General features: G+C 38.6%; 1 protein-coding gene across 1 annotated transcript; it reads left to right on the top strand.

The window, feature by feature from the left end:
* Positions 1–13829: 13829 nt before the first annotated feature.
* On the top strand, positions 13830–17755 carry LOC131987762 (uncharacterized). Its single transcript, XM_059352624.1, has 2 exons — positions 13830–13852; positions 14624–17755. The coding sequence occupies exon 2, from the start codon at positions 14738–14740 to the stop codon at positions 17753–17755; it is 3018 nt and encodes a 1005-aa protein (XP_059208607.1). The 5' UTR covers positions 13830–13852; positions 14624–14737.
* The last annotated feature ends 2611 nt before the right edge of the window (positions 17756–20366 follow it).

The following is a 20366-nucleotide window of genomic DNA, read 5'->3' as shown; positions in this document are numbered from 1 at the left end:
TTTCAGGTGGTTCAAGTCTTGCAGCTGCATTGCCTAGATGAACATCCCTGTCCCTTTTTCCATGGCTTTGCTTCTTTTTACACCTTAAAGCATCATGCATTCATCTTGATGGAAACAATTTAATAGGTTCAACATCACACCTTCTATCTCACCTGATTTAGGTCAGATGAGGTAGAGGGTAGTGATTTAACCATTGTTACGATACCTATAAAAAAATTTTCCATCAAGATGAGTGCTATTAAAGACCTTTCTCACAGTGGGCATTTTACATATAATAGCAGCTGGTCCATTTAGGTGTGTTGGTAAGCCACATCTAAATCAAACACAGTCAAACTTGTGTCAAAATGTCCGCTGTGAGAAACGTCATGACATAGGGTTTACTCCGAGTGCTTCGGTTTCTTCCCGGTTTTCGATTTACAGCATTTTTAAAAAAGGCAGCACAGTGTTTAACACTGTCATTGCACGATGGGTACGGTTTACATGAGGTTTTCTCTGGGTTGCTCCAGTTTCCTCCAGAATTTTGTGTCACAACAAAAAAAAAAACCCACAGAGGTGCAGTGTTAAAACTGTGTATGTGCAGTTTTAGGTAAGATAACATCAGCCTCCCTGTTCCCGTTCCTGCTTCTTTCAACACCTTAAAGCTTCCTGCATTCATCTTGATAGAAACACTTCAATGGGTTCAACATCACAGATGAGTGCCATTAAAGACCTTTCTCACAGTGGGCATTTTGACAGAAAATAGCAGCTGTTCTATTGGTAAGCCACATCTAAATCAAATACAGTGTCTCTGATGTCAAATTGTCGCTGTGAGAAACGTCAAGACATAGGGTTTACTCCGAGTCCTTCGGTTTCCTCCCACATTTTTTTTAGGTAACACCATAAAAAACACAGAGGCACAGTGTTCGATCTCTGTCTTCACAGCAATAGTTAGGATTAGCTTTTTGAATTTTGAAATTCAGTTAGTTAGTTAGTTAGTTAGTTAGTTTTTAGAGTGAGTTTGCTAGTTTTTATCAGTTTTTTTTTTAAATGCTTGGTTTTAGTTTTAGTTAGTTAGTTAGTTAGTTAGTTAGTTTTTAGAGGGAGTTTGCTAGTTTTTTTTAGGTTTCTTTTTTAATGCTTGGTTTTAGTTTAGTTAGTTAGTTAGTTTTTAGAGGGAGTTTGCAAGTTTTATTAGGTTTCTTTTTTAATGCTTGGTTTTAGTTTAGTTAGTTAGTTAGTTAGTTAGTTAGTTAGTAACTCTGCCAGAGTGTCTCTTTTGAGTCACTTTTGCCGGTCCCAAGCCCGGATAAAAGAGGAGGGTTGGAATTGTTACATAAAAAGAAAAACAAGAATCAATTACAACAACATGATCAAATATGCAAATTAGGGGATGAAGTCATTGGCATCACCTTGTCAGCTACATTTAGGCTTCCAACATCATAAAAGTGGTGTTCATATGTGAAGATTATCTAGCTTATTATCTGCAATGATCCGAAACCCAATGCAAAAATCCTATTGGCAAAATCTCAATAGACCCTGTGGCAATTCTAACTTCTTCTCTTATTTTTGTTTGCTCTCTATTATTTTATGAGGTGATCTTTTTGTCTGAATGTGGGACGCTCCGTCCCTCCACCACCTCCACGTCTCTGTCCTGCCAGCCAGCAAAACATCCGTCATCGTCCCCGTGTTTGTTGTGAAACATCATCTTCTTCTTCATCATCATCAGCGAGCTTCTGAAGGTGTCACTGCTGTATCGTCACCTCAACCTTAGCAGAAAGTCTGGCCTAATGTAGAAAATGATCTGTAAAATGACTGGAATAATAAACGATGAAATAATACAAGGCTTTGGTTTGTTTCTTGAAGTATTCTGGGATTAAAGATCAATTTGTTTACATAATAATGGCAAGTTTAAGTCATTCATGATTTGGCTAAATTACCGCAGTTTCTGAGAACTGTTTGATGACCTGCTTTTTAAAAAACAAAAGTTTCACTTGTGTGAAATTGAAGTCATATGATAAATCAACAGCTCCCTCTGATGGGGAATATTCCAGCATGTTTGCATCCAAGTTTCAGAAAGCAGTGCAGTGTGAAAACATACAGGTACATTGTAACAAATTTTATAATTAATTTTACAAGACATTTCTGAAATGTCTGAAATGAAAAAGGAGAAATTGCATTTAAAGGTGACACCCTGGGTTAAAAAATAATACTTATATGGCACCTAAGCTACTTTATAATTAAAAAAGACATGGAAATCCTACATTTTATAACGTGGGACATTTTTAATCAAGAAAATTATGAAACAAGCCCTCCACATCTTTTACTGTACCATTTCAAATTCTTTCATGACACCCTTTTTTCAAACCTACCATAACAGGACTGTGTTGAAAAGGAGGACAGAAAACTGAGGAATGGAAATGTTTATGTACCAGATTAAGTACCACGACTCTAAACACTTTTTTCCTCCGAAATCTTTAATTTGCCAGCCTGTTAGGATTTATGTGGTTTCTGAAAGTATAAAGTATTCAATGCACTGTTAATCATTACAGTAAAAAAAAAAAGCATTAACAAATCAGAAAACACATCAAGCTTTTGAACAAAGAAGTTTTTTTTTAGTTGCAACAAAAGTAAATAAATCCCATAAATAAAAAAAGTCTCCTCTCTCACACAGTTAAAGTTTCTTTGTAAAATGTACCTTCAAGTCAAACATGTGACTGTTATTGTACCAATACTGTTCGTCTCAGAAAAACACATCTCAACATAAAAAGATATGAGTGGTTTCTATATGAAGAAGAACCAACTATGTATCAACTCATGGTTTATTCAGTTATTAGAGTTGTGTAATCCCCCTAAGTCCCCTGCAGGTCGACCTTTGTCTTTCCAGTGTCTTCTTAACCCTGGTGCTGTCTTACTCACTATATTTAACAGCAGAGGAAACCCTCTTAATGATCATTTTTCAACTTGAAATTCAATGAATTTTGCTAGAATGACCCCAACATGAGAAAAAGTTTTTAAAAAAGTGCCTTTGTTCAGATTCCCATGAAAGCTGTCCACCAACAGGGTACAAATCTTGTCTTAGGGGTCATTTTTGCACATGTATGCATGCACGCTTGCTAAAAAAATTATGTCTAAACGTATGTAGTACCTTTAGCAATTAAAATTAAAATAAACCCAAATTTTAGTAAAACAGTAAACCAATTATGACAGGTGTGTTGTAATAAAAACGAGTGGATTCCACTGATTAATGTCCTTCCTCTACTCTAACGGCCAAGGCCTCTTTCTTGGTTTTTGCTGAGAAGCTTTCGCTCACTTTTAGGTTTATTTAAAGTCGCTTTCTACCCTGCAAGTATAATGAACAGTAACATCAGTCAAATGAGAGTCATGGGATTACCACATCTTTGTTTTAATTTTCAGTCTTTGTCTCAGAGTCTGGGCTGCTGTTAATGACTAATAAATAAATAAATCAGTCATTGTGTGTGTGTGTTGAAAACCAACACACATAAACTGGTAAAATAAACTTAATTCATTATTATTAACTGTCTGTGGATCACTGCATCGACTCTTAACTCTATTGTGCAAGTAAACGGGAAAATGAAACTGGAATAATAAACGATGAAATAATACAAGGTTTTGGTTTGTTTCTTGGAGTATTCTGGGGTTAATGATCCATTTGTTTACATAATAATGCCTAGTTTTATTAAGTTATTCGTGATTTGACTAAATTACCACAGTTTCTGGAGAATATTTCAGTCTCAAAACAACTGTTTATGGTGATGACCTGTTTTAATTTAAGAAGCAGTTTCACTTGTGTGAAATTAAAGTCATATGATGAATCAACAGCTCCCTCTGATGGGGAATATTTCAGCATGCTTGCATCCAATTTTCAGAAAGCAGTTTAGTGTGAAAACTTACAGGTACATAATTCATTCATACATATATTTATATGGCACCTAAGCTACTTTATGATTAAAACAAGAGATGGGAATCTTACATTTTATAATGTGGGACCTTTTTAATCAAGAAAATGATCAAACAAAACAAAAGCACATCTTTTAATGGACCAGATCAAATTCTTTTCTTTCCAGTGTGTACTTAAGCATTACATTTCCTTCCTCTACTCTAACGGCCAAGGCCTCTTTCTCAGTTTTTGCAGAGAAGCTTTCGCTCAGTTTTAGGTTTATTTAAAGTGGAATAATGGGTACAGCTTTCTAGCCTGCAAGTATAAACAGTAACAGTAAATGAACAGTAACATCAGTCAAATGAGAATCCTGAGATTACAGCATCTTCTTTGTTTCAATTGTTAATTGTATGTCTGTGTTGCTATGATAACATGTTAATGACTGGATGAATCAATCGTTTTAACAAGCCCATGTGGGCAGAAGTACACTAACGCAACATGGCCACTGGGCGGCAACTGAATCACAAGTTTGACTTCTTTAAAAAATATAACACCTTCTAGCATTAATCCCTCAATATGGAAAAGAAAAGAAAAACCCAAACGCTTTAATAGGGAGTTAAAAGAAAAAAGGCACAACACAATCAAATAGGATTCCATTCTAATCAATATATCAATCTCCACTGAAAGACGGGTCAAGTCTATTATTGTCGGGTTGAGTGATTTTTTTTGTTTATTTCCTTTGATTAAATCACACAAATATCCCGCTGTATATTACTTTCATTGATCAGCGCTGCCACTCTGCCGGCTCACAACAGTAAGCGGAGAACTTAAAATTAATTGATATAAACATGGTTGATTTCTTCCCATGAAGCCGAAATTAAACTATGAAGTAAATGAGTAATTTCGGTGCATTTCTGCTGTCAGTTGAGACAGCCGCTGTCCACTCAGCTCCTGAAGACAGAGAGCTGCAGAGTGAAGCTCAGACACACCGGGAGCCTTGATTGATCAGTCAACATGCGGTAAATAAGTTCAAATCACACATGCAGCGGAACATTTGTGTGATTTAAACAGCTGTCCATTCAGAAAACGCTTCCAGTAAACCCGCTTCCACTCATCTACAGGTTTGTCTCAAACGCCTCGTTTTAATTTAAATGTCAAAAATACATAAATTCACAATTAATATATCTTGATATACAGATAATGAGTCATCTTATGATTAACTATTTTGATTCTGTTTGACAATTTATTTCGTTATTTACTGCTAAAACTTGACAGTTCGATGATAGATTGTGAATGATTACTTGATTATTTCGCTCATTCATTAAAAAAAAAAAAAGGTGATGATCTGACACCTGTCGAGCAACGTCTGTGACAGCGAGAGGAAATGGTTTGCTTTTATGTTTTAATATGTAACTTTCATGTCGCATTTTGGCTGATAGATGGTGGCAAAATGTGTCTCTGTCTGCATGCGTGATTTTTAGTGTCAATAGTCAATAATTTTTGTTATTTAAAACACATTTATTATTATTAAAACAATGATAATTGTTATAATATTATATTAGACAAAATTATAATTATCACGAGATTTTTTATAATAATTATTTAAATATAATATTTTAATATAATTTAGATTTATGCGTGTGCGCATGCGCGAGTTTGCTGGAATCCCTGAATCTGTGACGTAATGAGTGATGTGACGTATGTGTGTGATGTAATTGGTTTGCCCGAACGTTCTATGGAATGTCTGATGCTGTGACGTAATGTGTGACGTCATTTTAAAAGCTGATCAAAGATCATTGCTTTGATCTATGATCTATGACGTGTGTGTGAGGTAAGCAATTGATATTATAAGTGTCAAGGAAAGACTTCATTTCAGGCACTTTCCACAAGGACCTCAGACCACACAAACACAGAAGATCACCAGACAAGTTCACATTTTAGACAGTTTCGACCTCAAAGGTAAGTATTTAATATTATTATTATTATTATTATTATTAATTGCCATGGACCCATCCGAGATGACGCACACTATAGTTGTCACACCGGAGTCTGTTCTGCCTATAGTGAACAGATATTTTGAGCGAATCTCCGAAACACAGTGGAGTTTGTTAGCTGCAGAGACACTGGACTCAGATACACAAGCTATACTGAGTGACATGATGGCTGAAATTGTTCAGTCAGTCTCTGCAGACGTCCTGAAAATGATTTTGTCAATGTTTCAGGACAACACTTCTCCAAATGATATCCTAACATATTTGGAGAATGTCCAACCTCTACTGGGAGACTCCCTCTCTGACAGCTTTGCCTCTGCTCTTCAGGTAACACAAGAGCAATGTGAGAGTGCTGAAGAGCTGACAGAGATGGTGGAGAGTGAAGTTGCTGCCAAGGTAAACTCTGCTCTATCTGTGGTCAGCAACACCTCTGTTTGGCCATCAAAGCCTGCCATTTTTGTCTCTGGCTCCTTCTCCAACACAGCGTCTCTTCATGACATGGTGATTCATGCTGTCAAATGTCTGAAAAGACTTTTAGGAAAGGTGAGCAGCCAGTGCCTGGGACTATTTAGAAGGGAAAAGGTGTCTGAGTATTTCCTAGAAAGAAGCTCTGAATCTCCCATACCTATGCTTGTAATAGCAGAGGCAGAGAGGTGTGATTCAGCTCAGAGCGTAAAATCTAGGATCTCTGTTCCCTCTGCGACTCAGGCGGTGACCGACATCCTCCTCAGATGGTCTGGTAAGACACCAGAGATGGAGCAAGAGGAGGAAAATGTCAGTGCCTCTCTGGATGCTCATTTTGCAGCATCAGACATTGTCAGGACCATAAATAAGGACCTTTACTACACAGACGATGGACCCTCTCCCTGCGGCAGTGAGAAAAGTACCTCAATGAAGCCTCATTTCAATATGGGGTTGATCATTAATAAGGTAAAAGACTTTTTTCAGTCTTCAGAAGTTGAGATCAGCCAAAAAGTTAAAAGCTCTAGCTTTTTGAAGTTTGCTCAACAGCAATTTGAAAAGATGAAGACAGAGCTCAGGGCCACATTCACTGAAGAAGATCAGTACTCCCTTGTCACATTGCAATCGTATCCAGGTTCCCCCCGGCCTCGATCTACACAAGATGCAGGCATTGATCAGACTTGTGATGAATCTTTGCCAGGAGTCCCACAGTCTCCCAGGTGCCAATCAGACCCTGAGACCTACAAGAGGCCATTACGTACTGTGACAAAGCAGCAGTCTTCTGAAATGGATTTTGAGACCATCAAAGGTGATGTTGACTGCTTGTTCAACAATCTAATCCAGCAAGAGAATTCATCAGCAGGTGACCGCAGAACTGTGGGAATTGCCAGTAGCGAGGTCAGGAAGTTCTCAAAGGAACTGACTGATAAAATGTACGAGCAAATGATGATTGGCCTGAGATATCGGATTCCCAGTGTTCAAACAGGAAGATGTCTCTCTGACTCTGTCATCTCTGTGGTCAGAAGGAAAGTGGATTACAGTGGTTACAACTATTCTCCTGATATTCTTTACGCCATCACAGAAGACACAGTGGGAAAGTACTTGCAGCAGGTGCTTCTCTGGTTGGTGAAGTTATCAGAAGAAGCATGTCACAGCGACCAAGTATCTGGTGCAGTCAATGACATCAATGACTTAGTGACAAGAATGATGACCCCAACCCCAGAAGAAAACAAGAGTAAGGAGGAGGCGTCCCCTGAAGCCATCTGCGGTCAGACTACAACACCCTTGGGTTCAAGTGAGGCAAAAAGACCTGAGCTTTCCTCACAGAGAAGCTTAGGGTTGGCAAAACAGACAAAGGACACGCGAGTTAATCCTAAATCTCCTCACAGCCAAAAACTTGGTTGGTTTGGTGCTCGCTCTCAGCGTTTCAGGCGCCATGTTGATAGTCGGGTTTTGATTTTACGCAAAATGAAGTCAAAGAATACCTCATCGACGGCAAGGAACTGCATCACTGCTCTGCTCGATAGGATTCTTATGAAAGCCCCTTGGAAAAGCAGAACCTCTGTGGCGATGGCAGATATCAAGACCGTTGTCAAACGTCTGTCAGAACAGTTGGAGAACCTGCCATGTTATGTCAAGTTAACACAAGAGGACTTGGAAGAATTCAACAGGGCTGTGATGAAGGACCTTGAAAATGAGTTTGGCTCTCAAGGGGAAATATTGAAAGCTGCAACTGCATCGGACGATAGATCTTTTGATGAGGCTGTTTTAAGCAGTCTGGAAATCCGGCTGAATTCCCTCCAAGGTCCAGACCCTGAATCCATCTACAGTCAGACTACAACACCCTTGGGTTCAAGTCGGACAAATAGCATTAAGTCTTCCTCACAGAGAAGCTCAGGGTCGGCACAACAGAGAGGGCCGCAAGAAAATTGTAAATCACCTCGCAGCCAAAAATCTACGTCCAGCCGCAGTGAAAGTCATCGCTCTCAGCATGTCAGGAGCCATGTTGATAGTCAGGTTTTGACTTCATGCAAAGAGAAGTGTTCACCAGCCTCACACCGCTCTCCTGCAGCATCTTGTGCCAGTAAGATGACCCACTCAGGAAAGTCAGATGAGGTACTGTTGTCAACCAATACCTCATCTGAATCAAGGTGCTTCATCACTGCTCTGCTCACAAGGATTCTTATGAAAGCTCCTTGGAAAAGCAGAACCTCAGTGGCCATGACAGAAATCCAGACGGTGGTCAAACGTCTGTCAGAAAAGGTAGAGGAGGAAGAGGACATGCCAAGATGTTCTGTCAGGACAACCCCAGAGGACCTGAAACAATTCAGCAAGGCTGTAATGAAGGACCTTGAAAATGAGTTTGGCTCTCAAGAGGAAATATTGAAGGCTGCCACTGCATTGGACGACACATCTTTTGATGAGGTTGTTTTAAGCAGTCTGAAAATCCGGCTGATTTCCCTCCAAAGTCCAGCCCCGAAGTCCAGAGTTGCTCGTTTTTTTTCAGCAGTTGGAAAAAATGTAGCAAAGCCTTTCAGGTGGTTCAAGTCTTGCAGCTGCATTGCCTAGATGAACATCCCTGTCCCTTTTTCCATTTGCTTCTTTTAAAGCAATCATGCATTCATCTTGATGGAAACAATTTAATAGGTTCAACATCACACCTTCTATCTCACCTGATTTAGGTCAGATGAGGTAGAGGGTAGTGATTTAACCATTGTTACGATACCTATAAAAATTCTTTCCATCAAGATGAGTGCCATTAAAGACCTTTCTCACAGTGGGCATTTTACATATAATAGCAGCTGGTCCATTTAGGTGTGTTGGTAAGCCACATCTAAATCAAACACAGTCAAACTTGTGTCAAAATGTCCGCTGTGAGAAACGTCATGACATAGGGTTTACTCCGAGTGCTTCGGTTTCTTCCCGGTTTTTGATTTACAGCATTTTAAAAAAAGGCAGCACAGTGTTTAACACTGTCATTGCACGATGGGTACGGTTTACATGAGGTTTTCTCTGGGTTGCTCCAGTTTCCTCCAGAATTTTGTGTCACAACAAAAAAAAAAAACCCACAGAGGTGCAGTGTTAAAACTGTGTATGTGCAGTTTTAGGTAAGATGACATCAGCGTCCCTGTTCCCGTTCCTGCTTCTTTCAACACCTTAAAGCTTCCTGCATTCATCTTGATAGAAACACTTCAATGGGTTCAACATCACAGATGAGTGCCATTAAAGACCTTTCTCACAGTGGGCATTTTGACAGAAAATAGCAGCTGTTCTATTGGTAAGCCACATCTAAATCAAATACAGTGTCTCTGATGTCAAATTGTCGCTGTGAGAAACGTCAAGACATAGGGTTTACTCCGAGTCCTTCGGTTTCCTCCCACATTTTTTTTAGGTAACACCATAAAAAACACAGAGGCACAGTGTTCGATCTCTGTCTTCACAGCAATAGTTAGGATTAGCTTTTTGAATTTTGAAATTCAGTTAGTTAGTTAGTTAGTTAGTTAGTTTTTAGAGTGAGTTTGCTAGTTTTTATCAGTTTTTTTTAAATGCTTGGTTTTAGTTTTAGTTAGTTAGTTAGGTAGTTAGTTAGTTTTTAGAGGGAGTTTGCTAGTTTTTTTTAGGTTTCTTTTTTAATGCTTGGTTTAAGTTTAGTTAGTTAGTTAGTTAGTTAGTTAGTTAGTTAGTTAATTAGTTAGTTAGTAACTCTGCCAGAGTGTCTCTTTTGAGTCACTTTTGCCGGTCCCAAGCCCGGATAAAAGAGGAGGGTTGGAATTGTTACATAAAAAGAAAAACAAGAATCAATTACAACAACATGATCAAATATGCAAATTAGGGGATGAAGTCATTGGCATCACCTTGTCAGCTACATTTAGGCTTCCAACATCATAAAAGTGGTGTTCATATGTGAAGATTATCTAGCTTATTATCTGCAATGATCCGAAACCCAATGCAAAAATCCTATTGGCAAAATCTCAATAGACCCTGTGGCAATTCTAACTTCTTCTCTTATTTTTGTTTGCTCTCTATTATTTTATGAGGTGATCTTTTTGTCTGAATGTGGGACGCTCCGTCCCTCCACCACCTCCACGTCTCTGTCCTGCCAGCCAGCAAAACATCCGTCATCGTCCCCGTGTTTGTTGTGAAACATCATCTTCTTCTTCATCATCATCAGCGAGCTTCTGAAGGTGTCACTGCTGTATCGTCACCTCAACCTTAGCAGAAAGTCTGGCCTAATGTAGAAAATGATCTGTAAAATGACTGGAATAATAAACGATGAAATAATACAAGGCTTTGGTTTGTTTCTTGAAGTATTCTGGGATTAACGATCAATTTGTTTACATAATAATGGCAAGTTTAAGTCATTCATGATTTGGCTAAATTACCGCAGTTTCTGAGAACTGCTTATGGTGATGACCTGCTTTTTAAAAAACAAAAGTTTCACTTGTGTGAAATTGAAGTCATATGATAAATCAACAGCTCCCTCTGATGGGGAATATTCCAGCATGTTTGCATCCAAGTTTCAGAAAGCAGTGCAGTGTGAAAACATACAGGTACATTGTAACATATTTGTCAGAAAGAAGGATGTATACATATTTCATTAATTTTTGCAAGACGTCACCCAAAATTGTAGTCATTCATATTTAAAACAAAACATTTCTGAAATGTCTGAAATGAGAAATTGCATTTAAAGGTGACACCCTGGGTTAAAAAATAATACTTATATGGCACCTAAGCTACTTTATAATTAAAAAAGACATGGAAATCCTACATTTTATAACGTGGGACATTTTTAATCAAGAAAATTATGAAACAAGCCCTCCACATCTTTTACTGTACCATTTCAAATTCTTTCATGACACCCTTTTTTCAAACCTACCATAACAGGACTGTGTTGAAAAGGAGGACAGAAAACTGAGGAATGGAAATGTTTATGTACCAGATTAAGTACCACGACTCTAAACACTTTTTTCCTCCGAAATCTTTAATTTGCCAGCCTGTTAGGATTTATGTGGTTTCTGAAAGTATAAAGTATTCAATGCACTGTTAATCATTACATTAAAAAAAAAGCATTAACAAATCAGAAAACACATCAAGCTTTTGAACAAAGAAGTTTTTTTTTAGTTGCAACAAAAGTAAATAAATCCCATAAATAAAAAAGTCTCCTCTCTCACACAGTTAAAGTTTCTTTGTAAAATACCTTCAAGTCAAACATGTGACTGTTATTGTACCAATACTGTTCATCTCAGAAAAACACATCTCAACATAAAAAGATATGAGTGGTTTCTATATGAAGAGGAACCAACTATGTATCAAGTCATGGTTTAGTCAGTTATTAGAGTTGTGTAATCCCCCTAAGTCCCCTGCAGGTCGACCTTTTGTCTTTCCAGTGTCTTCTTAACCCTGGTGCTGTCTTACTCACTATATTTAACAGCAGAGGAAACCCTCTTAATGATCATTTTTCAACTTGAAATTCAATGAATTTTGCTAGAATGACCCCAACATGAGAAAAAGTTTTTAAAAAAGTGCCTTTGTTCAGATTCCCATGAAAGCTGTCCACCAACAGGGTACAAATCTTGTCTTAGGGGTCATTTTTGCACATGTATGCATGCACGCTTGCTAAAAAAATTATGTCTAAACGTATGTAGTACCTTTAGCAATTAAAATTAAAATAAACCCAAATTTTAGTAAAACAGTAAACCAATTATGACAGGTGTGTTGTAATAAAAACGAGTGGATTCCACTGATTAATGTCCTCCCTCTACTCTAACGGCCAAGGCCTCTTCCTTGGTTTTTGCTGAGAACCTTTCGCTCACTTTTAGGTTTATTTAAAGTCGCTTTCTACCCTGCAAGTATAATGAACAGTAACATCAGTCAAATGAGAGTCATGGGATTACCACATCTTTGTTTTAATTTTCAGTCTTTGTCTCAGAGTCTGGGCTGCTGTTAATGACTAATAAATAAATAAATCAGTCATTGTGTGTGTGTGTTGAAAACAAACACACATAAACTGGTAAAATAAACTTAATTCATTATTATTAACTGTCTGTGGATCACTGCATCGACTCTTAACTCTATTGTGCAAGTAAACGGGAAAATGAAACTGGAATAATAAACAATGAAATAATACAAGGTTTTGGTTTGTTTCTTGGAGTATTCTGGGGTTAATGATCCATTTGTTTACATAATAATGCCTAGTTTTATTAAGTTATTCGTGATTTGACTAAATTACCACAGTTTCTGGAGAATATTTCAGTCTCAAAACAACTGTTTATGGTGATGACCTGTTTTAATTTAAAAAGCAGTTTCACTTGTGTGAAATTAAAGTCATATGATGAATCAACAGCTCCCTCTGATGGGGAATATTTCAGCATGCTTGCATCCAATTTTCAGAAAGCAGTTTAGTGTGAAAACTTACAGGTACATAATTCATTCATACATATATTTATATGGCACCTAAGCTACTTTATGATTAAAACAAGAGATGGGAATCTTACATTTTATAATGTGGGACCTTTTTAATCAAGAAAATGATCAAACAAAACAAAAGCACATCTTTTACTGGACCAGATCAAATTCTTTTCTTTCCAGTGTGTACTTAAGCATTACATTTCCTTCCTCTACTCTAACGGCCAAGGCCTCTTTCTCAGTTTTTGCAGAGAAGCTTTCGCTCAGTTTTAGGTTTATTTAAAGTGGAATAATGGGTACAGCTTTCTAGCCTGCAAGTATAAACAGTAACAGTAAATGAACAGTAACATCAGTCAAATGACAATCCTGAGATTACAGCATCTTCTTTGTTTCAATTGTTAATTGTATGTCTGTGTTGCTATGATAACATGTTAATGACTGGATGAATCAATCGTTTTAACAAGCCCATGTGGGCAGAAGTGCACTAACACAACATGGCCACTGGGCGGCAACTGAATCACAAGTTTGACTTCTTTAAAAAATATAACACCTTCTAGCATTAATCCCTCAATATGGAAAAGAAAAGAAAAACCCAAACGCTTTAATAGGGAGTTAAAAGAAAAAAGGCACAACACAATCAAATAGGATTCCATTCTAATCAATATATCAATCTCCACTGAAAGACGGGTCAAGTCTATTATTGTCGGGTTGAGTGATTTTTTTTGTTTATTTCCTTTGATTAAATCACACAAATATCCCGCTGTATATTACTTTCATTGATCAGCGCTGCCACTCTGCCGGCTCACAACAGTAAGCGGAGAACTTAAAATCAATTAATATAAACATGGTTGATTTCTTCCCATGAAGCCGAAATTAAACTATGAAGTAAATGAGTAATTTCGGTGCATTTCTGCTGTCAGTTGAGACAGCCGCTGTCCACTCAGCTCCTGAAGACAGAGAGCTGCAGAGTGAAGCTCAGACACACCGGGAGCCTTGATTGATCAGTCAACATGCGGTAAATAAGTTCAAATCACACATGCAGCGGAACATTTGTGTGATTTAAACAGCTGTCCATTCAGAAAACGCTTCCAGTAAACCGGCTTCCACTCATCTACAGGTTTGTCTCAAACGCCTCGTTTTAATTTAAATGTCAAAAATACATAAATTCACAATTAATAGCCTATATTTTGATATACAGATAATGAGTCATCTTATGATTAACTATTTTGATTCTGTTTGACAATTTATTTCGTTATTTACTGCTAAAACTTGACAGTTTGATGATAGATTGTGAATGATTACTTGATTATTTCGCTCATTCATTAAGAAAAAAAAGGTGATGATCTGACACCTGTCGAGCAACGTCTGTGACAGCGAGAGGAAATGGTTTGCTTTTATGTTTTAATATGTAACTTTCATGTCGCATTTTGGCTGATAGATGGTGGCAAAATGTGTCTCTGTCTGCATGCGTGATTTTTAGTGTCAATAGTCAATAATTTTTGTTATTTAAAACACATTTATTATTATTAAAACAATGATAATTGTTATAATATTATATTAGACAAAATTATAATTATCACGAGATTTTTTATAATAATTATTTAAATATAATATTTTAATATAATTTAGATTTATGCGTGTGCGCATGCGCGAGTTTGCTGGAATCCCTGAATCTGTGACGCAATGAGTGATGTGACGTATGTGTGTGATGTAATTGGTTTGCCCGAACGTTCTATGGAATGTCTGATGCTGTGACGTAATGTGTGACGTCATTTTAAAAGCTGATCAAAGATCATTGCTTTGATCTATGATCTATGACGTGTGTGTGAGGTAAGCAATTGATATTATAAGTGTCAAGGAAAGACTTCATTTCAGGCACTTTCCACAGGGACCTCAGACCACACAAACACAGAAGATCACCAGACAAGTTCACATTTTAGACAGTTTCGACCTCAAAGGTAAGTATTTAATATTATTATTATTATTATTATTATTAATTGCCATGGACCCATCCGAGATGACGCACACTATAGTTGTCACACCGGAGTCTGTTCTGCCTATAGTGAACAGATATTTTGAGCGAATCTCCGAAACACAGTGGAGTTTGTTAGCTGCAGAGACACTGGACTCAGACACACAAGCTATACTGAGTGACATGATGGCTGAAATTGTACAGTCAGTCTCTGCAGCCATCCTGAAAATGATTTTATCAATGTTTCAGGACAACACTTCTCCAAATGATATCCTAACATATTTGGAGAATGTCCAACCTCTACTGGGAGACTCCCTCTCTGACAGCTTTGCCTCTGCTCTTCAGGTAACACAAGAGCAATGTGAGAGTGCTGAAGAGCTGACAGAGATGGTGGAGAGTGAAGTTGCTGCCAAGGTAAACTCTGCTCTATCTGTGGTCAGCAACACCTCTGTTTGGCCATCAAAGCCTGCCATTTTTGTCTCTGGCTCCTTCTCCAACACAGCGTCTCTTCATGACATGGTGATTCATGCTGTCAAATGTCTGAAAAGACTTTTAGGAAAGGTGAGCAGCCAGTGCCTGGGACTATTTAGAAGGGAAAAGGTGTCTGAGTATTTCCTAGAAAGAAGCTCTGAATCTCCCATACCTATGCTTGTAATAGCAGAGGCAGAGAGGTGTGATTCAGCTCAGAGCGTAAAATCTAGGATCTCTGTTCCCTCTGCGACTCAGGCGGTGACCGACATCCTCCTCAGATGGTCTGGTAAGACACCAGAGATGGAGCAAGAGGAGGAAAATGTCAGTGCCTCTCTGGATGCTCATTTTGCAGCATCAGACATTGTCAGGACCATAAATAAGGACCTTTACTACACAGACGATGGATCCTCCCCCTGCGGCAGTGAGAAAAGTACCTCAATGAAGCCTCATTTCAATATGGGGTTGATCATTAATAAGGTAAAAGACTTTTTTCAGTCTTCAGAAGTTGAGATCAGCCAAAAAGTTAAAAGCTCTAGCTTTTTGAAGTTTGCTCAACAGCAATTTGAAAAGATGAAGACAGAGCTCAGGGCCACATTCACTGAAGAAGATCAGTACTCCCTTGTCACATTGCAATCGTATCCAGGTTCCCCCCGGCCTCGATCTACACAAGATGCAGGCATTGATCAGACTTGTGATGAATCTTTGCCAGGAGTCCCACAGTCTCCCAGGTGCCAATCAGACCCTGAGACCTACAAGAGGCCATTACGTACTGTGACAAAGCAGCAGTCTTCTGAAATGGATTTTGAGACCATCAAAGGTGATGTTGACTGCTTGTTCAACAATCTAATCCAGCAAGAGAATTCATCAGCAGGTGACCGCAAAACTGTGGGAATTGCCAGTAGCGAGGTCAGGAAGTTCTCAAAGGAACTGACTGACAAAATGTACGAGCAAATGATGATTGGCCTGAGATATCGGATTCCCAGTGTTCAAACAGGAAGATGTCTCTCTGACTCTGTCATCTCTGTGGTCAGAAGGAAAGTGGATTACAGTGGTTACAACTATTCTCCTGATATTCTTTACGCCATCACAGAAGACACAGTGGGAAAGTACTTGCAGCAGGTGCTTCTCTGGTTGGTGAAGTTATCAGAAGAAGCATGTCACAGCGACCAAGTATCTGGTGCAGTCAATGACATCAATGACTTAGTGACAAGAATGATGACCCCAACCCCAGAAGAAAACCAGAGTAAGGAAGAGGCATCCCCTGAAGCCATCTGCGGTCAGACTACAACACCCTTGGGTTCAAGTGAGGCAAAAAGACCTGAGCTTTCCTCACAGAGAAGCTTAGGGTTGGCAAAACAGACAAAGGACACGCGAGTTAATCCTAAATCTCCTCACAGCCAAAAACTTGGTTGGTTTGGTGCTCGCTCTCAGCGTTTCAGGCGCCATGTTGATAGTCGGGTTTTGATTTTACGCAAAATGAAGTCAAAGAATACCTCATCGACGGCAAGGAACTGCATCACTGCTCTGCTCGATAGGATTCTTATGAAAGCCCCTTGGAAAAACAGAACCTCTGTGGCGATGGCAGATATCAAGACCGTTGTCAAACGTCTGTCAGAACAGTTGGAGAACCTGCCATGTTATGTCAAGTTAACACAAGAGGACTTGGAAGAATTCAACAGGGCTGTGATGAAGGACCTTGAAAATGAGTTTGGCTCTCAAGGGGAAATATTGAAAGCTGCAACTGCATCGGACGATAGATCTTTTGATGAGGCTGTTTTAAGCAGTCTGGAAATCCGGCTGAATTCCCTCCAAGGTCCAGACCCTGAATCCATCTGCAGTCAGACTACAACACCCTTGGGTTCAAGTCGGACAAATAGCATTAAGTCTTCCTCACAGAGAAGCTCAGGGTCGGCACAACAGAGAGGGCCGCAAGAAAATTGTAAATCACCTCGCAGCCAAAAATCTACGTCCAGCCGCAGTGAAAGTCATCGCTCTCAGCATGTCAGGAGCCATGTTGATAGTCAGGTTTTGACTTCATGCAAAGAGAAGTGTTCACCAGCCTCACACCGCTCTCCTGCAGCATCTTGTGCCAGTAAGATGACCCACTCAGGAAAGTCAGATGAGGTACTGTTGTCAACCAATACCTCATCTGAATCAAGGTGCTTCATCACTGCTCTGCTCACAAGGATTCTTATGAAAGCTCCTTGGAAAAGCAGAACCTCAGTGGCCATGACAGAAATCCAGACGGTGGTCAAACGTCTGTCAGAAAAGGTAGAGGAGGAAGAGGACATGCCAAGATGTTCTGTCAGGACAACCCCAGAGGACCTGAAACAATTCAGCAAGGCTGTAATGAAGGACCTTGAAAATGAGTTTGGCTCTCGAGAGGAAATATTGAAGGCTGCCACTGCATTGGACGACACATCTTTTGATGAGGTTGTTTTAAGCAGTCTGAAAATCCGGCTGATTTCCCTACAAAGTCCAGCCCCGAAGTCCAGAGTTGCTCGTTTTTTTTCAGCAGTTGGAAAAAATGTAGCAAAGCCTTTCAGGTGGTTCAAGTCTTGCAGCTGCATTGCCTAGATGAACATCCCTGTCCCCTTTTCCATGGCTTTGCTTCTTTTTACACCTTAAAGCATCATGCATTCATCTTGATGGAAACAATTTAATAGGTTCAACATCACACCTTCTATCTCACCTGATTTAGGTCAGATGAGGTAGAGGGTAGTGATTTAACCATTGTTACGATACCTATAAAAATTCTTTCCATCAAGATGAGTGCCATTAAAGACCTTTCTCACAGTGGGCATTTTACATATAATAGCAGCTGGTCCATTTAGGTGTGTTGGTAAGCCACATCTAAATCAAACACAGTCAAACTTGTGTCAAAATGTCCGCTGTGAGAAACGTCATGACATAGGGTTTACTCCGAGTGCTTCGGTTTCTTCCTGGTTTTCGATTTACAGCATTTTAAAAAAAGGCAGCACAGTGTTTAACACTGTCATTGCACGATGGGTACGGTTTACATGAGGTTTTCTCTGGGTTGCTCCAGTTTCCTCCAGAATTTTGTGTCACAACAAAAAAAAAAAACCCACAGAGGTGCAGTGTTAAAACTGTGTATGTGCAGTTTTAGGTAAGATAACATCAGCGTCCCTGTTCCCGTTCCTGCTTCTTTCAACACCTTAAAGCTTCCTGCATTCATCTTGATAGAAACACTTCAATGGGTTCAACATCACAGATGAGTGCCATTAAAGACCTTTCTCACAGTGGGCATTTTGACAGAAAATAGCAACTGTTCTATTGGTAAGCCACATCTAAATCAAATACAGTGTCTCTGATGTCAAATTGTCGCTGTGAGAAACGTCAAGACATAGGGTTTACTCCGAGTCCTTCGGTTTCCTCCCACATTTTTTTTAGGTAACACCATAAAAAACACAGAGGCACAGTGTTAGATCTCTGTCTTCACAGCAATAGTTAGGATTAGCTTTTTGAATTTTGAAATTCAGTTAGTTAGTTAGTTAGTTAGTTAGTTAGTTTTTAGAGTGAGTTTGCTAGTTTTTATCAGTTTTTTTTAAATGCTTGGTTTTAGTTTTAGTTAGTTAGTTAGTTAGTTAGTTAGTTTTTAGAGGGAGTTTGCTAGTTTTTTTTAGGTTTCTTTTTTAATGCTTGGTTTTAGTTTAGTTAGTTAGTTAGTTTTTAGAGGGAGTTTGCAAGTTTTATTAGGTTTCTTTTTTAATGCTTGGTTTTAGTTTAGTTAGTTAGTTAGTTAGTAACTCTGCCAGAGTGTCTCTTTTGAGTCACTTTTGCCGGTCCCAAGCCCGGATAAAAGAGGAGGGTTGGAATTGTTACATAAAAAGAAAAACAAGAATCAATTACAACAACATGATCAAATATGCAAATTAGGGGATGAAGTCATTGGCATCACCTTGTCAGCTACATTTAGGCTTCCAACATCATAAAAGTGGTGTTCATATGTGAAGATTATCTAGCTTATTATCTGCAATGATCCGAAACCCAATGCAAAAATCCTATTGGCAAAATCTCAATAGACCCTGTGGCAATTCTAACTTCTTCTCTTATTTTTGTTTGCTCTCTATTATTTTATGAGGTGATCTTTTTGTCTGAATGTGGGACGCTCCGTCCCACCACCTCCACGTCTCTGTCCTGCCAGCCAGCAAAACATCCGTCATCGTCCCCGTGTTTGTTGTGAAACATCATCTTCTTCTTCATCATCATCAGCGAGCTTCTGAAGGTGTCACTGCTGTATCGTCACCTCAACCTTAGCAGAAAGTCTGGCCTAATGTAGAAAATGATCTGTAAAATGACTGGAATAATAAACGATGAAATAATACAAGGCTTTGGTTTGTTTCTTGAAGTATTCTGGGATTAAAGAACAATTTGTTTACATAATAATGCCAAGTTTAAGTCATTCATGATTTGGCTAAATTACCGCAGTTTCTGAGAACTGCTTATGGTGATGACCTGCTTTTTAAAAAACAAAAGTTTCACTTGTGTGAAATTGAAGTCATATGATAAATCAACAGCTCCCTCTGATGGGGAATATTCCAGCATGTTTGCATCCAAGTTTCAGAAAGCAGTGCAGTGTGAAAACATACAGGTACATTGTAACATATTTGTCAGAAAGAAGGATGTATACATATTTCATTAATTTTTGCAAGACGTCACCCAAAATTGTAGTCATTCATATTTAAAACAAAACATTTCTGAAATGTATGAAATGAGAAATTGCATTTAAAGGTGACACCCTGGGTTAAAAAATAATACTTATATGGCACCTAAGCTACTTTATAATTAAAAAAGACATGGAAATCCTACATTTTATAACGTGGGACATTTTTAATCAAGAAAATTATGAAACAAGCCCTCCACATCTTTTACTGTACCATTTCAAATTCTTTCATGACACCCTTTTTTCAAACCTACCATAACAGGACTGTGTTGAAAAGGAGGACAGAAAACTGAGGAATGGAAATGTTTATGTACCAGATTAAGTACCACGACTCTAAACACTTTTTTCCTCCGAAATCTTTAATTTGCCAGCCTGTTAGGATTTATGTGGTTTCTGAAAGTATAAAGTATTCAATGCACTGTTAATCATTACATATAAAAAAAAAGCATTAACAAATCAGAAAACACATCAAGCTTTTGAACAAAGAAGTTTTTTTTTAGTTGC

Source organism: Centropristis striata, chromosome 16, assembly GCF_030273125.1.
Source record: "Centropristis striata isolate RG_2023a ecotype Rhode Island chromosome 16, C.striata_1.0, whole genome shotgun sequence".
NCBI lineage: Eukaryota > Metazoa > Chordata > Actinopteri > Perciformes > Serranidae > Centropristis > Centropristis striata.
Note: the sequence above shows the minus strand (reverse complement) of the source record. Positions and strands in the feature narration are given on the sequence as shown.

Excerpts from the sequence above, each read along its gene's own strand:
- LOC131987762 (XM_059352624.1), top strand. The coding sequence starts at position 14,738 with ATGGACCCATCCGAGATGACGCACACTATAGTTGTCACACCGGAGTCT.